Below are 21,155 nucleotides of genomic sequence, written 5' to 3' on the forward strand. Positions count from 1 at the left end.
TGCAATATAGTACAAAAATATATCAGAACCATAACCAGAATACACCATTGAGGGTATTTGATAAATATAGACATCAAATTTTTCTTGTGCATTGGAGAATAAGTATTTCCAAAGTTCTCTAAATAATATAAATCAGTATATTCTAAATTTTTGAAGTTTTACATTATTATAAGAAACCCAGCTGTATTTGTGTGGTCCACACTCGAAACAATTTTTCAGTATTTTGATGTCAACTAATGTTTAACATTGTACAAATTTTATTCTAAATTTTGATTACCAGTAAGTAACGAATAGAACACAAAAGTTGGGTAAGATTAGTAATCAATATACCTGGTGAAAGGCCAAGTGGTCAGGCTATGGCCCTGATAATGCATAAATATGGATTGCTATAAACAAATTTCAGTTAATATTACATTCAATCTACTACTCACAATCTTTCTAGGTTAGGAAGATTTGACAACGTGCCGACTTCCAATGTCGAAATATCGTTGTTATAGAGATATCTGAAACCCAATTAGTAGTCAATGGGTTAATAAATGACTAGTGACCTTAGGGTTAACATTTTTAATAATACTATTACTAAACCATCCATCATATGTATTTAAAACATGTTCTATAAAAACAAATCATGCTTATACAGGTATAATAAAAAGGTAAATCACGTCCAAAAAGTGTGATATATCTTCGGACCATGGTTGAACAAATATAATATTTGAAATACTTTTATGTCTAAAAATATTTGTAGTATTTTAAAAACATTTAAAACCAAAAATACATGCTTTGAATTCGGGTGAAAACACATTTTTTTCCACACATGTATCAAATTTTGTGGAAAAATGTACATTTTGTGGCAATGTTTAAATTTTGGCAAATATTTTGTTTAGAAATAATATATATTCCTGGTTCTCGAATGGAATACAATATAAATTTCACAATGAGTTTACAAACATTTACCACAAATGGTAGCATATTCTAATAGGAAAGTTATTGACACTCTGTATATAATGTATAATAAGTACATGCAATTTAGTCCTAAATCACCGTAATCATGAGCTTTTGAGCATAAGCGAAGCATTTGTTTTTGTCAAAATATGCCAAATTTTGATTTTTTGACCCCAAAATAAATAAAACACCAAAAAAAGCAAGTTTGAATTTCAACCTCATATCATGCAAAGTCAAGCATCAGTGTTGGATGGTATACCATTTATATATGATATATCCATGACTTATGCTTGATTAATATGATTTTAATTGAAATTTAAACTTGGAGCGTATTCATGAAATATAATAAAACTCACAGCTGTTCAAGAGAGTTTAGTCCGCTGAAGGCATTTGTGTCAATCTCATCGACTCTGTTTTTGTATAAATATCTAAAAATGATAATTGCATTTCTTCAAATATTTCAATTCCAAAAAATAGCAAGGATTTCAATTACAAATAACATGTTTCACATTGAAATTTAACCCTTTGCCAGACGTCACCTGGGTCAATTCTTGCATGACCTTTTTCAAATTGCCCAATCGTCGACTATTAATAACAGATATCCTGATTCCTGACCTTTCAACTAGTGATTGCTCTCATGCGCCCTCACTCCGAAAAATCCTCTACACAAGCAGCAAATGATATGTAAGAAGATACTATGGAAGAACCAAACTCTTTCGGTTTGGCCATTGCCTACCCAATTTAGGCTACCCCTAATCCCCACCCTCTAGCCACGCCCCTGGTTTTAACAGTGCCCAAAGCGTTTCCTCCAGCAGAGCAGTTTAAAAGCAATTGTACGATCTAATGACTGAGTAATATTGTACCTTTTCAAATTAGACCCACTCTAACAGGGGAAATGGAATGGCCATCGAACGTATGACAATCATGCAATAAGCTCTTGGATTGTGTGGTTTCTTATTAACATCTGCCTCTATCTATACACTCAAAAGCGGAAGAAAATCCATTTCGTATATCAATGTAATGACCTTGTGAAACAATGGCCTTTTATGTCATCATTTGTATAGATAAAAACAAACAATGCATAAATTGTTTTACAAAAGATTCATTGTCTGTGAATGCCATCTTTCCTAATAATTACTAAATAAATAACGATATCAAATGAGTTCAAAACACACCAGGGCGAAGTTCATGTTAGTTTTACATTTTGTTTAAAAGTATTTCAAAACACACCAGGGTGAAGTTCATGCTAATTTTACATTTTGTTTAAAAGTATTTTATACTCACAAATGTTTTAATTCAGGCATGTCTTTGAATGCATTTGCTGGGACACGTCTTATCTGATTGTTGTTCATTAACCTGAAAATATAAATTATATATAAAATATATAAAAACTTATGAAAAGCTCAATAGTATTATAGCGATCGTTTTTGCTATAAGATTACCTTTGCCATCCATAGCTTGCAAAAAGCGGCTACTTTGTAACAACACGACTATAGGAATCAAGCGGGCGGTGTCAGAACGGGAGATGTTCAAATACCCGATTACGGCATTCAGCGATACACTGAGAGGAAATAGTTGAATTGGCTCGCAAGTAAATATTACTTATTTTATTGTCATAATTATCTTCTAAATTCTAGAAGAACACGCAGAAAAGCAGCTGGAAAGCGGCAATCCAATCACCAATGTATGTGTAATTACAATATACCGTTAGACTAACCCGATTATTATCAAAACCCATTCCATGGAATAATTCGCGTGTATACTCCATCCAACCAATTGCTGGACTGTTTGAATTACGATCATTTGGACATTTAAATATTGCTCAGAAGTTCACAGAAAACTTTCGTGGGCTATAATATATCAGCCTAATCTGTATTATGACGCAAATCCCATTTTGCTTCGAGCTGTTCGAAATATTTCTTGTTCGGCCTAACATATTTACAAGGCCCCGGTTGAGGTGGTTGAACTGCAGTTAGAACCTGAAATATCACGGGACGCCTACTTGACTAGGTCTGGCGCGACAGCGTGAAGAACAGGCTATGGCGCTCATGTAATCATAAAATTAGCCGGTTTCTCATCCACTCAAGTAGTGAACTTTTTGAAAAGATTAGAAATCACGTGTAAAATCTTTTGACACTTCTCGGAAAGTTCGACGTTCACTGATCAATTAATATTTCACTTCTTTGACGAATTCCAGAAACAGGAAAAAGTTTTAAATTAGTGACGTAATCTTTGAGAGATCACTCACTCATCAGTAGAAACAGGCCATTTCATCGTACCGCTAACATCGATGTTTTAGCCCTGTCTAACTCGGCAATGTAAAAGGACTATTCGTTTTAATTCTTAGACTAAGATGTCGTGGGTAAATTTAACTTGTATCTAAGAGCCATAACAATTTAATAAATATCTGGGATGTATCTGATGCCATACAGACCACATTTAAATGTGACTTCACGAGAAGCGATGACAAGCCTCTACCGCTAACATCCTTTGAGGTTACAGCGCACTGATATGCTATGCTATTGCGGTCCAGATTGTGGTCTTAGTCAATGTTTTTCAGTGTTCTAATCCGCTGTATTTCTTCGAATTTTATAATAATTGCGGATGTGGTTCAGAAGTGAATAAAAAGTTTTGGGTTTTAACATTTCCTATGCGGAACGAGGGAGTTTAGGCAAAGATTTTTTATATGTGGATGTTTGCATATGGCCATTTTAATAGGGGAGTTCCCCGCCTATTCATTGCTAGTATGGATTTTCAATATATTCTCTAGTAATCATCTATATCTAGTAAGCGATGTTGATTGGATAATAGGTCACAATTGCTCACCGGCCATAACGACAGTCTCGAAAGTGTAAAATCCCGATTTTTTAAAATTAGATATTAGAACTTTGGATGTCGCTGCGCGATAACCAGATTTGGTTCACCACAGCTTCCCTACCCCAGCAAAACTGGGTAATTATCATTTTCTTGTATTTTATGTACTATTGGTGCAACATTTAGTCATGAGAATGATGGAATAATCCTCATTACAATATAAAGAACTGAATATACTGTACAGCAATTATAATTTAGACATTTTCTGGACAAATGGACACATATGGCTGGTTGGAAGACATAACGTCACTAAAATGATAGCGCGCACAACTTTTTACAAATGCTTTTGATTGCATTTTTTTGCATTCTGAGAGTTTATGCTGCTTTGTATAGATGTCAGTGAATCAACATTTTTTAATCGCCATTTTCTGAGCCATAGCTTCCATATCAACAACAGTATTTTAAGTACCAAGAAAAAAAATCTAAAGTCCGTTCTCTAAAATGACTTCATTTCATTCTTATCTGCGGCAGATCACCAGACTTCATTACGGAGCAATTTAGCATTAAATTGCGAACTTCGCCCTTTGGCATCAATCTGAATCTAAACGATAGTTACATTGGCGCCAATCCAACAAAAGCCATTGTGTCAGGTGGTATTAATTTGGTTGACCACAGACCCGGTAGTATCTTATTTTCCATCTTGTCAAACATGGGGTGTAGATATTACGTTGTTTTATGAATGGGGCATACACGTTTAAGAGAGATATCATTACGGGTCATCTTCTAAAAGGTGATATGGGTTGGAAAGAGACTCAGGGCTATAAAAATAAAACCTTTTTCAATTAAGATAATGCGCCTCTTATAGAGATAAATTACACCTTATCATCTTATACTTGAGTCAGCAATTTGCGAAAGAAGATCAACTTTTTGAGTATATCACAGTACATTGACGTTAAGTTTTAAGGCGTCTAGACTACTGAAACACGATATTGTAATGTTTTGAGGACGCTAATCTTTGTTACTTTACCGTAGATGGATCGTTTCAACTTAAAACAGATTTTCGTTTTGAATTTTGACTAATTGTTTTTTCTTGATTGTTGTGCCAACTTTTGGTGGTCTTGTTGATTTTGTTGAAAAATTCGAAGAACATAATTCCTAATTATCATGCTAAAAACTAACCGGCGTCGGGCAAGTATTGTCACGTACTGAGCTTAGGATAATGCTAATATAGGCTTTGTGCAGTAATATAATTTCAACAGAAATTGCTAATTTGTCAAAAAAATATGTCATTTGAGGGGCGATCTTATAACTCCGAGTTGGCAAAATTTTATCAAGTTATCTATTGCATTAGGTGACCGTTTTATTAGTCAATCATGCTGTAAAATAGGCAATTAAACTTTCTGTACGGCGTTCTTTGACCCCGGATATGAATAACAAATATAATTCCGGGTTATGCATTTGTTATAGTTATTACAGCCAAATTTCGGAAGATTTATCTAAGGTCGTGTATGGGATGGGATGATATGAACTAGCCTTTTAACTAGCCTTTTCCGGCGAGGAAACCGATTATTCCGGCAGACAACACATATCTGATTTTATTTGCGACTTTGGTGGCTTGAAATAGCGATGGCGCTATTTTAGGAAAGCATGACATGTCTCAAATGTCGTGAAATACTGGCAAGCTGCCATGGAATCGGGTGTCATTGAATAAACAGTATTAATACAGCTGAATTCAGTTTTGGTGTTATACGCAAACAAAAAGTCGAAATCCGACTAGGGTATATTACCCACATTTTTGCAAGGGCGCTCGTGGGAAGGTACTGAATTACGCGCCATGGTTCGGGTCTTCGCGGGCCATTGGGAACATAAGGGCCCTCAGAAACTAAAACCACTTTCTCAATGGCGAAGGCGTGTTTTATATTTAAACAAGACTGAATAAGTCACGAGAATGGTAACAATTTGCCAGAGGTCAAAGTTTAAATTCCAGCACGGTACAACTCTAATGTTTGTTAACTCTTTTTTGACCTAAATTTTGACACCATACTGCGATAAACTACAAGTAAAATACGTAACATTTTGCTGTTATCAAACGACACCAAACCCAATAGCGGCTGAAAACCTCGTCCATTATCATGTTGGGAAAGTTCGCCAGTAAGTAACTTGTATAAAACTACAATGAGGCATTTTCTGCAAACTAGAATACGATCAACTGCAGCATTAATTTAAAGAAATAAAATGGGGTTACGTGGCGCCTTTGTGGCGCCCTGAATAATATTTCACCCCAAAACCGGTACAATTGATTTAATACCACTCATAAATTCTAATTGGTCAAAAGCATGAGAGGCGTGGCAAAATGGTCGTTTTGCACTGGTGTCTGTACCTGAGCTAATGTGGATAGTTAACCCAGGGGGCGTGGCAATTTTTAGTTGCGACTATTCGACATTATAGCAAAAATATATACCCATGTGTTATTATCTGCTAAAGACCATTTTCAATCCCGTAAATTAATGCTACAAATTGTGAATCCCAAAACTAAAATCTAAATTCAGAATAATCAGGTTTGCGCTTGTGTCTCTAAACCTGTTGAAATAATGTAAAATGATTTTGTATTCATGTTAACAAATAAATTTAGTAGTAAAAGTGATAAACTGATAATAAATCTACAATTTCGGAAATTCCATGCGGTAAAAATTGAAAAAGCTGTTCCCAATTTTTTATTAATTTATCAGTTTTGGACGTCGCTTTTTTTAGAATTACATAAATAACCGAACAGTTATTGTATATTGGTATATGAAAACCCGAAATTGATATATTTTACTTACTCTACATAGGCCTTTAATGAAAAAGCTTTTTCACGCGTTGCATTGTAATTTTACCGATAACACGCAATTTTGGTTAGAAGCGGATGCTCGTCAACCCAAAATTACCCATTAGTCCGATAATAAGCTTTCATCTGTCATTCTTAACCAAAAGTATTCGAAGCTACATTTTAACTTGCTTTTATGGTAATGAACCCAAACAATTAAAATGTACTTTTAGTGCCAAAATCCATTATAACATTTTGAAATATAAGACTTTTTGAAGAAATGTTGAAATGCAGATTGTTTGTATATTTGTGGTATTACTAAAACTAATTCCGTCCGCGGAAACTCTCGGAATTTTAAACGCTTGTATTTCATCGGGAAACTCAGATTACCTTGACGACGAAGATATAATTCTACCGCAGTTTACAAGTGAGAAGTGATGGTTTTGGGGGGAACTTGGGTCTTAAAACTTTTTTCAAATCTAGAATGACTCGGGCAGACTTCTTCGTGTTTCATCGGTGTAATAACTTTGACCTTTGACTTCTTTGCTTGAATGTGGAGAATCGACTTTATACATCAAGGATATTGGCACTACTTAACTTGAGTCATACTCAATTCTAAAGCCATACTTTGACTTGTCTCAGGCGTGGATGATTGCCAACCCGGGGGCAAACTCTAGTATATTTTCTGAATAAATGGTCGAAAGGCTAATAACGTTTCTTTCAAGTCTTTTGGCATATTAAAATTACTGATTTCAGAGACTTTAATGATATTTGGGCTTAGGTATAATCCAGATTGAATATTCGTGGGTCACGCAAGAGAAAAATGTACTACCGGTACTTAATTCTGCCTATTGAATGCGCTTCATAAAAACAAATTTTTATTGAAAGATTGCATTATTGTACTAAAGTTCCTTTGATAGGGTCGGTGTCTTATCATCACCTCTCAATAGTTAAGTAGAATGGATTGACAAAACTGTCAAAGCGCCGGTAAAATTTGAAAGAAAACTTGTAGACCAGAGTAGATAGTGTCAAGTTATTGGGTAAATTTGTCAAAAATTTAACGCAAAGATTCCGATTATAAAGATTGATGAACTTCTGTAATTTGAAATGGAGGGTAACGGTAACACTTAAGTGTTAAACATGGAACTACTACAAAGCATGCCCGACGAATTTTAGTTGAAATATACTCAAATTGGGAAAAAGCAAACGATGTTTCTGAAATTCACACCAATATAAGTAAAACGCAAAACTTTTCAACCAATAAAAAGATCAATCTACTCCCGCTAATTTAATTGTTTGTGACGTCATTGTCTATCTACCACTTAAGCAAATAGTACGGTTTAAGCAATTAACAAAATAGTAGTCAAATTAACATGGTTTCCTTTCTAGTATTTCTATGGCGCCAGCATAGAATAAAGAGCGTATTTAATTTCTTTAATCGTTTTGATTCCCGATGCACATACATTCGAGTATGGTTAGTAGATAAAAGGTCGATTTAAATATAAACTTTAACATATGCCCATCTTTGAAACAAGTGTAATGATTTATATCATGTTGTGAGATTTACTTTGGTCTACACAAACGTCACGACATGCAAATACGCATTTTTACTCCCTGACAGCCAAATATTAAGGTATACGACTTTTGGTACAAAATTAAGATCAATTCAAAATTGATTGAATTTAAAAAAAAAATCTGGAATTTAATAGTATTTGATACAGGATTCAACGAAAGTAAATTTTTTTTTTACAGATATTCCTAATTCACCGAGTAAAAATTGACAAAAAAATCGTTTGCACGGCGGTAGGTGTGTCGCGTATAGCATTTTGACCAAATTATCATTTGGTATCTGAACAAAAACCATTATGAAGTAATACATCCTTTCTTTAATTAAGTGTACATTTTGAGCGAGGATCGACATATAATGAGTATGCATTGACATTTGGTACCAATCGTCATTGAATGGCCCCTTACGTAACGGACATCTTGAGCTGTCAGTGACTGTCACATTAACAGTGTGTTCGACTTTAACCCTACTCATAGTGTGATCAAAAAGCGTCCGACAACAACTCTTTAATTCCTAAAAAAATTTAAATATCGATCAAAGTTGCCAGTCGTATTGATCGTATTAAATCGACATTGAGCTTTGTAAAAACAAAGCATCTCAAGTACCACTTGATTAAAATCACTAGGTGTACCATTGGGAATCTTAATGTATTCACAGCGAGACACCTTGTACCGCAATATTTGTTTTATATGTTTGACTGCTACTGGTCGCTGTCTACCAGGTTGGCTACGTTTTTCACGAAGCATAACGTTACTAACGTTGGACCGCGTTAAACTATGGTCTTGTTAAACTAGACCCTCCACGTCCGATGCCGTTATGGGTATTGTTTATGTGCGACATGGCGCCAAAGTCACAATATTGAATATCCATTAGCAGACTTTTTAAAGCGTGACAGTCGCTGACATTGTTTATCAGGAGATTCTGAATATTAAACCCGTCGGTAGGTTATAAATGACCAATCATATGTAAAAAGTGGGCTTTACCCTATGTCTAAGCATAGAATAACAATTAGATAAGAAAAAACGACTTACAAAGTGTGTAAATTCTTTAAATTTTGGAATGCATCAGGCGTGATGTCTCGAATATGGTTGAACCGAAGATCCCTGTAAAGTAAAAAGAAACTTTATTATAATTCACCTTTACATTTAACTAACCATTATAATTTTTTTAGAATAGACATACAAACCAAAAAATTGTTTCGTGGGCGAGACAAAAATACACTGAAAACTTGCAACTTGTAATTTCGGAAATTCAACGCTATCTCTTTGCTTTTGTCAAAGTGCACAACCGTGAAATGGGCCACAGACCGACAATAGCGACCACGGGCAGTCGAAATCCAACATACGGCCAGGGTCATGATGTTATTTCATAAATGGTCTTGGAAAGAATTTTAACAGCTTTCCTTTTACAGAACCGTTATTTGGATTGTTACGAAAGATCTCAAAGCAAGATTAATCTCATCCGTTGGCTGGCAATTTCAAACGCAACCAATGAAATTGCAACCTGCGTTTTCGAGTAGCAAACAAGTGTACACAAATGCGTTTATTGGAACGATAATAAGATAAAGAAATACCTAAATATTGGAAAATGTACGCGAGAAAATCAGTTATGTTGATGACTTGATGTAAATACTTCAAAAAAGTTAGCCTAGCTCATTCTAATATTAAGTCTTATCGGATTTTGCTAATTCCTCATCTCAAGATGAACGAAGTGATAACAAATACCATATAAAATGTGACGTAACCCGAATTCTAACAATGGAGTCAACCAACCACGAAAAAGTAAATAAAATTATTATTCAAAACGAAAGTCATAGATGCCGGTAGCCACCTCTGTGAGATTAAGCCGAAAAGAAGAATGTATAACCCCTCACTTTTTTCAAAAATGACAGCTGGGCTAGAACTCTCATATGCCCTAGCTGTAGAAGGCCCGATGCGAGGTAGGTTATGGACGTGGTTAGCCGCACAAAAACCCAACCAGAAAAATCTTGGCATCTTACCAAAATTTCGTTAGCCGACGATAATAAGCCTCTCGTGGGATAAGTAGGCTATTTACTTTGGGATTTTCTCCATTCACTCGCAAACTTGACCCTATGGATCTGCACGTTCGTCTGAGAGGATAATCCCATAATTCTTGCACAATTGCATTATGGGTCACCGATAATTATCAAATTCTTATTATCACGCATGTGTGATGTAGCCTATTGACTAACAAGCAATAGTACCGTGAATGTTCACAGCTTTAATATGGGAAAAAGAAAAGGAACGCCAGCAAGCTCACTACTGAGGAATCAGCAATGCCATACTACATACATACATGAAATTGAGGACGGATTGCGATAATCGTTATTGGCGGGTATGAATCGCACTGATTTTGGTAAATAACGACTCACTAGCTACTGAAATTACATATTTGCATTCTTGAAACGTTTGGCCACATATTGAGCGCTTGGAATGTAAACAATTACAAATATAACCATGAATGCAGTTGTCCTATCAGCGAATGCTGAACAAGATCCGGATCTTTGCGGTAGCTCTATCTTTAGCCTATAATGGCACTTTGACAAATAAGTCCACGGTTTGTAGCAGAATTTTTTTGACTATGATAAATATTGGGGACCTTACATTGTTACATGCCTGCACTAGACATGTTTTTAAGCAAATTCCTACAATCTATACATCCCGGAGCAGACTGTATTTACAGAGGCACGTACACGAATATCTGCGGAGAATGCCATTCATTTTAATAGCCAGCAAATAATTTACCATAGCATTTAGTTGTGACACCTGTTGTTTAATATAGGTGTTTGCTCACACGTGGGTGTACAAATGATAAGTTCAATTTAAAATCGATTAGTCCGGCCTAATATACGTGAAAAAATGTCCATCATAGATATGCACACCTGGCAAATATTTGGTTGTCCCTTATGGTAATTTTTCTACCTGAACCAAACAAGACCACGGCTCAATCCAAAGCAGACACAAAGACGAACTTCTTTTACAATGCACAACATTTACCTTTTCAAATTCAGAAACCCGCTATCCATATTTTCAGTCGATGCTACCAATATTGAGTCAAAATCACACATGTAATGAAAATCGAGAATCTTGGGTGACCTATTGTTCTGTTATGTTTCTGACCATTTCGCATGAAACCCTTTTGTTGATAAACTAGATTGTTATGTTGAGATAGGTCACAAATTGATTTTATGTCGCTGATAAAAAGTTTTATTTCTTGGATATGCTGTCGTCCTCTGCGTCGACGTTTACGCATGATTGAACATAAAACTCATTGGGGGAGCCGTAGTCACAAACAGTGCAGCATCCTCGTAGTTTATCATCGATCAGGACTAAGGGCGCCTATTCAAGACTAATTAGCGGAAACGGTTTCATTTCTGAAAACTGTACGAAGCTGAAAAAATCAACAACACGATGTGCCAAATTCCAAAATATCATCAAAGATCCAACTTCCAAATTCTTACCGAGATCACGGGGAACAAAACCAAACATAAATTTATTGGTATATGTTGTAGTTAAATATGAGCTAATTTACTTGAAAGGGCATTCAACTGTAACAAACTAGGAATTTTTAAATGATTAGCATAAGCGGGAATTTTTTCATGGAATCGTTGTAATATACAGAGCCGAACACAAACGGCGCCCGTGAAGCAGTTTATATACCATATGTTCCAAAATCAGCAATGAAAAAATAATAGTGTAGTGAAAATACCAACCTACCATTACTCAAGAATATCAGTAAATTTTTTCAGTTTTGTTTACAATTCAGGCGTTGTCTATGCCTGCTATCAGATTCGTTTATTCAAGCCTGTGGTTGGATTTAAATCACATTTATCAAAATAAGCCTATTCGTCACCGATATGAACCAAATTTCCAAAGAAAATGGGAGTGGTGATCGTATACATACTCAACAATGCACTATAAATCCATTCCATTGACAGAAAAGACGCAGATGTACAGATACCGCTTTTATTTTCTTCGAAAAAATTGATAATGATGGTGTTAACTGTCAAGTCAATGAAAGGTGAATGAAAGTATTAGTAAAGGAATGTGGGAAAGTTGGGCAAAAAGAAACGATGTTTCGCACCTGTTGATAACTTGTCGTCGATTTAATGAGTTTTGAAAACATAAAACTCGAGACAAAATCAACTTGTCGTCGACGTGACAAGAGCCGTCTGCGTGGCCTTTTGTGAGCCCTAATAGTCAAATACTAAAATTGTTGTTTCAATTTGTCATGATATTGTTTTACAACTACCTTGGAGTCATGGCTACCATTCTTTTCATACCATCTATAATATGGTTGTGGCCAAGTTTCAATTCCAATACGTGTTGTGAATCGACCAATATAAAATCTTGAAGGTCGCAGAGATGCTTGTATTTCATGTGTATAATGTAATGGAGAAAATGCCTAATCGTATATGACTGGAAGCACATTTCATTCTTCACGTCCTTATTATTCGACAATAACCATTCTCATCACTTAGAATATTTTTACCACAGTATATCGTTTGGTAAAATTATAGACACAAGTCTGGGACACATATGAATTAAGATTGCCCATCAATAAACTTGAGAGTGAACACTCAGACAATCGCAGAAAAACGAAGATGTTATTCGAATTTATTTGGTTCAAATTTTATTGGATAAGATAACCTCAAAAACTGTACATATACACAATGGTCTTTTCTGGTCCATATACAATGAAGCTTATAATTGGGCCAATCTGCTTGAATATGTCCCACAAAAGTCAAAATAAACTAATTCACCTTCCATATGTGACACAAATTAGTGCTTTCCCACGTGTAAAACACTGATAAGATGTAATGTTTAGTCTCAGATGTTACACGGACAGTACCAAATTTCTCAACTTTCGAAGGAGGTACTCAACGAGGTACTTTGTTACTCAAGCACAGTGCGATAAGCTCTTGAAAAGTAATTGTGCTTATTAAAATCGTCTAGGTATTTTAACGATTTTCTGAATTAACATTCTGATAATGGAGAAATAGCCGTAACAGAGGAAATGTAAAATTAAATGGTGTAGATATACCGGTACATAATATATATCATGAATACGAAAATATTTCTTGACATTTGCAACATTGAATATCTGAAATGATTAATTTAGGACAATAAATGGTTTCTGCATTAAAGATGATAAAGTGTAGCTGATTTCATCTTTGGAAAAAATCGGCAATAGACTTTGCCCGTTAGATACCATACAGTAGGCCAACCCTACCCAAGAACTTTTACTGCCTAGTTGTAAGCCCGACAATAACGTCATTGCGGTGAAGTGGTTTCCTACCGAAATACCGCAAACTTATAAGTCAATGAACATCATTGGAATCCCAGTAGCCGCAAGCTGTCTTCTTCGTTCTAATCAGTACTCGGATTAAAAACCTCAACCCCATGGTATATCGGATTAAGTCGTGTAAAGAATTATGGATTATCGTTTGAGGATAATGTTTTTCGAATATTCGTAACAAAAACATTGAGAATAGTTACCTTTCGTGCGATACAACTCGTGAATCACGAACAATAATCAATAACTTAATCATGGTTTACTCAGTTGACTGTTTTTAAATTGTATTTCACATTCATAACTTGACAAATTTGACCAAAGTTTCAGTGAAGGATTTTCCACTTCATGTGAAATTGAAAATAATAGAGTAGTGTACACTGGTATTTATCGCTTCTATGGTTCTGGAGATTCAAAATAAAAGTGACCATTATAACAAATCCTTGATTTGACCCGAAATAGCTGCCCTCGGTGAATAGATATATAAAATTGAGTCGCACGTAATCTTGAAACCTGTTACATTCAAGAGCATAACAAAAACCAAGTTACCGTACTAACGCGACCACAAAATACACACGGGAATTTTGCAAAATTTGTTTTTTAAAAATGTTGATTTATGTTGATCAAATACCGCCCAGAAAACCACGACCAAAGGAAGTCATTACGTAAGTTTTGCCAGAAAATAGGCCGAACCACAGATATTTTGGTTTAGTTAAACTCAAATACGTGGTTGAAAATATCCTGATCTTATCATGTAAATGTCGTGTTAATTTGTGTTATGGCGATGTTATCTTGTTTATCGACAATTTCACGTTCACAAAAATCTTACGGAACATCTCCTGGCAATTCAGAGACTGATATAAAGAAATATCTAAAAGTTACTGATATTTTGTTATTGATGAGTGGCCTGATGTATAGTACTTGAAACTTTTGAAATTGACGTAAATTTGGTTGGTAGCATTTAATGCCTGGGGCAAAGTTTGTCAAATCAAATTGGCTAAAGTAATCATATGTTGTGGTGTGTCAATTCTCAATTGACCATGAAATTACTGAATGTTCTATTTCATTACAAATTTGTCTGCTATAAATTGTCTGAAATAACTGCTATTTTCCATAAAAAGGCACAACTTTAGATATGCTCTATGTCGAGTTTATGACATCATTGTTTATCAGGTATTCAAATTTATTTCTGTAATGCGATATCGATTCATATATATGCGTATAATATTACTTACGTCCAATAAAGTGAATTGCAGTAAGTGTGTGTTTGGTTTAGAGGCCAATATAAAGACGTCCGTTGTGCTGAAGACAACGAGTCCAGCCAACAATAAAATGCTAACGACGGAAATACACCAAACCTAGCTTATGTTTTTAATCAATAAATGTAATTTCGCTCAAAAGTGTGTAACATTGTTCGTAAAACCAGCAAATCAAAATGAAGGTAACAGCGACGAGATTTACAATGATAACGGACGATAGGTTTGTTCTGTATACCCACCACCATTCAAAGATTTTTGCCATCGTTTTAGAAGCAAAAATCGACACTTTTGAAAAATTATATTCGAACGCATCAGCAAAAAGAAGAAAACAAACCATTAGCATAACCTTTCTTTAACGACATATACGCATAAACTCTTTGAATAAGGTTAAGGTATTAACATCTGCAGCACAATACCGCTGGTGAGTCCAGATAATATCAAAGTATATACATCTTCGATAAAAAAAATTTTGAAATCTACTAAATAAGGGAAGAAATTCTCCTTGATGTTATTTGCCCGCGTTTTACTCATTTTCCCACATATTTCCTGTTTTTAAACGCGCCAGTTATCGCTATATTATAATCAACATTTTTATCTGGTGCGTTGGGGAAGATAATATCGAAGCTGAATCATGGAAAATGAGCGATATATGATAAATCGAACAATATTACCAATATGATATCATGTTGAAAGTTGGTGATTTTTTCGCATTTTCGTTTTGGGAATAAATACAAATCATCCCATAACAGTAATAACAATAAGTAGTTGTATTGGATTTCAAAAAATGAGAGTATCTATACCTAAAGAAGCCATATGAATGCACATTTCAGAATGGACCAGGGATGAAAAAGTGATGCAGTTTTATTTTTTTTGTAAACTGACTTTACTTCAGACCACCAATGTTGTCAGCAGCTAATTTTCTGTGCGTTCCCACTTTTTTACTGGAACAATTTCTTTACTAATTTTATTTACTTTTCAGCAAAACTGATGATAATTAGTCATTATAGGAATTTTCAGTGACATGAAGCTCACACCTGGTGGGTCATAGTATGTTATTACTTTTTTTAAATGACTAAACTTTTGCTTTTATTAAAAATTATAACATGATTTGTTCCACTCGGATTAATTTGCTTTCCGCCATTATGTTCGTCATAAAATTCCCAGCTTTGAAGTCTGTGGAAAAGTTTTATCAACTACAAATTTACCTATCCCAATTGTGAGCGGTATATAAACAATCACTTTAAGTGAACTGATACTTGGTATATGGAGTTTGTGGACCAGCTTACACTCCATCTTACGTGATGGAAGTTGCATTCCATTTTAAGTAAGTACCTATTGAAATGCCAAGGTATTTAGTCAGCTGGCCATAAACATGATTTATTATACCTAATGCCGTAGTCGACGCAACCAAGCATTACGTCACGTGATCGCATAACCAAACTGCAAACAAAGAACTATGTTTTGCTATTCCTACAGGCACATTATTACATCATCGAAGCAAGGTCGCTTCAAATTAAGTGCTATCTGGAGTTCAAAATAAATATCTTGCTTTTCATCAATTCCAAAGCACATTTCAGTCTTCGTACTCAACTTCCAGCTATTTTTAAAGTATTAAATTTCTATAGAAAGAGCATTCTACATTAACCTGGCAATTAAAACTTGGCAGCCGGCAATCTATATCAATTTCCATTCCCAAATCGTGTTATCTAGGCGCCTGTAAACGATAGCCCAATTACACCAGAAGTGTGATCTGTCGGAAAGATGTTATAATTGTTTAAAACTTGCGTGAGCTACTTTAAAATTAAAAAAACAACTTCTGTGATCATATTAAGTTGGATGAAAAGTTTGAAAATATACCTAACAAATTGTTTCTAACGGTAGGCCACTCAACATTTTATTGAAAAACAATCAATTGAATCTTAAGCACTTAATTATAGGATCAAGTACAAAATATGTTATATTCATGATAAGTTAAGAAGACTAAATTAGCTTTAATTGGATCCGTGGAGAGCGTGATATTACCACTATACCCTCAAAACCGACTAACCTGCATTTTACGAAATACTTTTCACGTCAGGCAATTTACATCAGGTTTATGTTTGAAATAAGAAAGCCCACATAACCCAACATATTGCGGCACATTTGAAAAATTATGCTTGGCTGATGACACATTAGAAATAAAAAGTTATAAATACTCGCAATATCAGTGTATGATTTGTACTTATTGGGATTTTATCAAAGTTATGATAATAATCTTCTTCGCACTCTGTCTAACTGCTAACAGAGAAATATTATTTCCAATGTGTTTTTATCGGTTTGTAGTATTTAAGGAAAAGAATAAAATTACACCAAATTCAAAAATATATCTTTGGAGTCAAGCTACTAAACATGATCATCCTATACCAAATGAGGTTAGAGAAACCTGAAATTACGGTTACGTTTCCAATACACTTGACCCTTTATATCAAAGACAAGACTTAAAGTATTATCTGGTCAACCCAAATCTGACATAATATTATCACAAACTATTTTAAACCCTGGCAAAGTTTACTCAGGTTAAGAGCGATAAATTATACATCTCATTTCTGATATCCCAGACACCGGATATACAAAGGAATCCATGTTTACGTGATGTCATAATGAACGATACCCCCTTTATTTCTCGTATGTTTATAAATAGCGAATTCAAAACATGACTCAAAAGTTGATATTTAAGTAATTTTGATTTCAAAGCACTTCTCTTTGTTCAAAATTAAGCGTTTTGGTATATATGTTCGTACTTGAAACACAGGCAAAAATAGATATGTACTGCTTGAATTAGACAAGGACGGACATGAAATGACATATCAGTTACATTCTCCATATATAGTTCACGCTTGATGTATCAAGATAAATGGCAATCGGCAATCGGGAGTAACCGTATAAGTTAGGAGTGTGGAGCTTGCCCAAATGACAGCCCATTCCGAAAATAAGCTAAAATTAGATGGAGGCTCCCAAAAATGGAAAACACAAAACAGATGACCTTTTTTATGACTATCGAAGCGGTGCGAGAACAAAAGCAGATAGGACCGAACTAAAAGAGTCATTAATTGTTGCGTAAAACTCCGACTTCCTATCCGGGTTTACACAACAGAAAATTTAGAAGTACGTTTTCCGCTGTAAACAAACGAAATTAAACATTTTCTTATGTTTCCTGATTTCGTTGTACCATTGTGAATTTGTGACAGGGAAGTTGGTGCGGTTTTTCTTAGCCTATTCCATCGGCCGACTCAAAATTATTGATATTAATTATTATTCAGAACATGGAAATCCAAAGCTTTCCCAGAAAAATTTCCACATACGGTATTTCAGCAATACAGTTTACAAAAATAATGATTACGTTGTAATATAAATTAATTTATAATGATAAATTAAGTGCCAAAAAATCAGAGATGTCAAACTACTTGGGTTTTAATTTCAACCACATATTCAATAACGCGTAGGCTTGAAAATTCATAATTTCAACTCTCAAGCCTCATTGATACTGCCATTTTCATGTTTTATATTTTCATTGCAACAGTCGAATTCCTAATTTGGAATTATTAAGACATATTTTATTCTTTGGAAACGCCGTCATTCCGCTTATTTTCCGACTTTTATTCTCGTTTCGTTCAAATAGCGCGAACTAACACAAACAAGGGGTAGAAAGCTACCGTAACTGTTAATCGTGTTCGTGCTTCTTACTTCTATATTAATACGAAAGGTAAGTTCATTACTAAATTAAGATCTGTATACCGATGAATGATTGATAATGACTTTGAGAACAAACAAAAAACTTTTAATATTTTATCATTTTGAGCTGAATCAGACTTGGAAGCTTCTTATCAAAAACTTCTTAATCCAGCAATAAAGTTGTCCCATCTATGACGCCTCCTAATTTCGTGATGTGCCGTGTCAACGGCTAGCACATTATAAATCATTGTGCCATAATTGGATACCGTGTCTAGACCAAAATCCTTTGGGTATTACCTAAAACGAATGCGTCTTAAGCTTAGTTGAAAGAAATACCATTAGCGAAGGGGCACACAAGGACACTCTTCAGTTAAAAATAACCTGGGTAAATCAAATCGATTTAGGTATGACCGTCGCTCCACAATTTAAATTTCCTGACATACCATGTTGCACTATTAATTGCCTGATAATAAGACACATGAAAATGCTGACTTTGTGCAGAATATCTATAAACCACGACAAATTGGGAGGAAAAAGAACGTTGTGTTTTTGAATTACCTGAGTGTTGTATATTTTGACGTGCCATCTTAGGAAAAGGAATCAGCACAATTTGGTGTCTTGGATACCAGAATTCAGATTGTACGTTCGTCTTTGTTTCGGTTGGTATTGCGTGCGTCAGATACCAGGGCAAACAAACATATACGCTGGGTTAGCGTTATAAAATTACGTTCAAAAATTTAATGTGCTAACTGCTGCAAAGAGGTGTGGCCTTATCAAAAACATCCGACGTTTTATATCTGCATTGGATTTATAGCTGGACCGTCATCAACGAATATATATTCAAAATAAACGCAACGACAGAAAACATAAATTTAATTTACGTAGTTTATTGGCATGTAAATCAAATTCATTATTACACCTTGTGAATTTAAAGACGGGGTAGTTGAATGGTGAATTAAATACTCAGTTTTCGCAGGACAAAAGCGTTCTAGAATCTGGAATTTTCAGATGTGCTTTGTGAATGTGAATAAATTATGCGACTTTATTTACCTGGCGCAATCTGAACCATGGGATTGCATCGTTAAAAGATACGAGCCACGATATTTAGACAGACCTGAAAGCAAACATGGTGGGTCGTGTCCTATTGGACAAGTGTCCGAAATACTAAGACCTATGGGAATTTAAAAGTGGTTGAGAAAAGCCGCATATTTGCCGGACAAACAAACCGAATGGCAAAGATAGATCATGCGTGGGATACACATACGCCTTACTTAATATCAACAGAGACGAGCTCAATCGACAAAATTTAATCGCACATTTTCGATATCCAGCCTATAGACGTTTTGTACTGCATTGTACGTTTTCTTCTCAAATACGTGACAGAATCGTCAAGTCCCGTTTTATGACCTATATTTGCCAAGGTCACGTTACGCTAGCTTGATGACGTTATATGGTCACGCACGCAAATGTTTGTGTATTTCAAGTACAGTCATATTAGCATAAAATTACGTAATAATCAGTTATAGCATTCTTGGGCGGAACTAACTTTACTCAAGATGGCTTCCATAATACTAAATCGTGCCACAAAAACACACTCCGGTGCCACGCCTCCTATTAAACAGTGAAACAAAAATGTGGTAAGGCACACGGTAGTGATCGGGGTCTATCTAGTTTAATTCACACATAACGTATTTCAGCGATAAACAAACAGGCAACGATTAACATAATGATAAACAAACTGGCCTTTGAAAATCCTTTTGGTCGATGAAAAAATCTAAACGAACAACCACAGCCTAAATTGACTGATTTGCATTCAAAATAATACTTACAATATCCTTGTTTCTGTCGGAATTCTTGGTATTTTTGTGAATCTTCGGTGCATGCATCTTACAGTAGTTCCGGTTATAAGGCAAAGACATCCTTCGGGGCACGCGTGATGTTGGCGCCGGTGCGAATGCACCCTTTGTCCGTTAATTTCCACAAAAACTATCGAAGCCAATAATAGAGCCACGAGCACTGTCTTTGGTATTTCCATTTCTTCAGTATATTACTAACTTCAAAAACCCCTGCCCCGCAATAATACGCAGGGTTCTAGTTTACTATTTACGCATTGCCCACACCCTGTTATAATAATACTTCAGCAGCTTTCGTCTGAAAGGTACGAAGATATATTTGTCAGCAAACTGAACAATAAATGTCACATAAATTAATTTTTGCAGTCATAAACAAGTTTATGCGAGTGGCCTTTGTCACTTTGTAAAGAATTACGTTGCTCCAAGCTAGCAGTCAGCAAAAAATGATGATGACAGGGGAAACGGGACCAATTTAGTAAGATCTGCACAGCATTGAAGTTTTCTCGTGTCGACGAGTTCTTTGGTAATCTGCACAACACGGAATAATGCGGTTATCTGAGTCATACACTCTCGCGTGCCGTGTCTGTAAATACAGACTCCCCGGGGTTTAGTTATTGCAGCACGGGAATTTCACAAGTAAAATAAAATTGATTGCAATTGCATTATTTTTTCTTGAATATAAACGACTCAGTGACGGGAAAAATTTTCCACATTTGGTACGTTTGTGCAAATTGCATATTTATATATGGTGACCGTACATTTGAACCCATGTGTATATCCGCGGGTCCAATCTATATGCGGGTGCCAAAACCCATGGGTTAGGGTCAGTATGGGTTCAAATATCAGCGAAACAAAAAAAAAATTCCATAGGTGCAATAGTATGCAGGTGC

At 35.2% G+C, this 21,155-nt stretch overlaps 1 protein-coding gene across 3 annotated transcripts in view; it reads right to left on the reverse strand.

The window, feature by feature from the left end:
• Positions 1-20,582, reverse strand: part of LOC120333969 (peroxidasin homolog) — a 39,905-nt gene extending 19,323 nt beyond the window's left edge. Inside the window, exons 1-5 of one of the 3 annotated variants that reach the window (XM_039401397.2) lie at positions 20,242-20,582; positions 9,161-9,232; positions 2,227-2,298; positions 1,299-1,370; positions 432-503 (exon numbers count right to left, since the gene is read on the reverse strand). In XM_039401397.2, coding sequence (XP_039257331.2) covers positions 432-503; positions 1,299-1,370; positions 2,227-2,298; positions 9,161-9,232; positions 20,242-20,447 — 494 coding nt within the window. In that variant the 5' untranslated portion in view covers positions 20,448-20,582. The remainder of the gene's footprint in view (positions 1-431; positions 504-1,298; positions 1,371-2,226; positions 2,299-9,160; positions 9,233-20,241) is intronic. The other 2 variants (XM_039401396.2, XM_039401398.2) reach the window with 2 other exon arrangements.
• Between the last annotated feature and the right edge of the window lie 573 nt (positions 20,583-21,155).

This window comes from Styela clava, chromosome 15, assembly GCF_964204865.1.
Source record: "Styela clava chromosome 15, kaStyClav1.hap1.2, whole genome shotgun sequence".
Lineage (NCBI taxonomy): Eukaryota > Metazoa > Chordata > Ascidiacea > Stolidobranchia > Styelidae > Styela > Styela clava.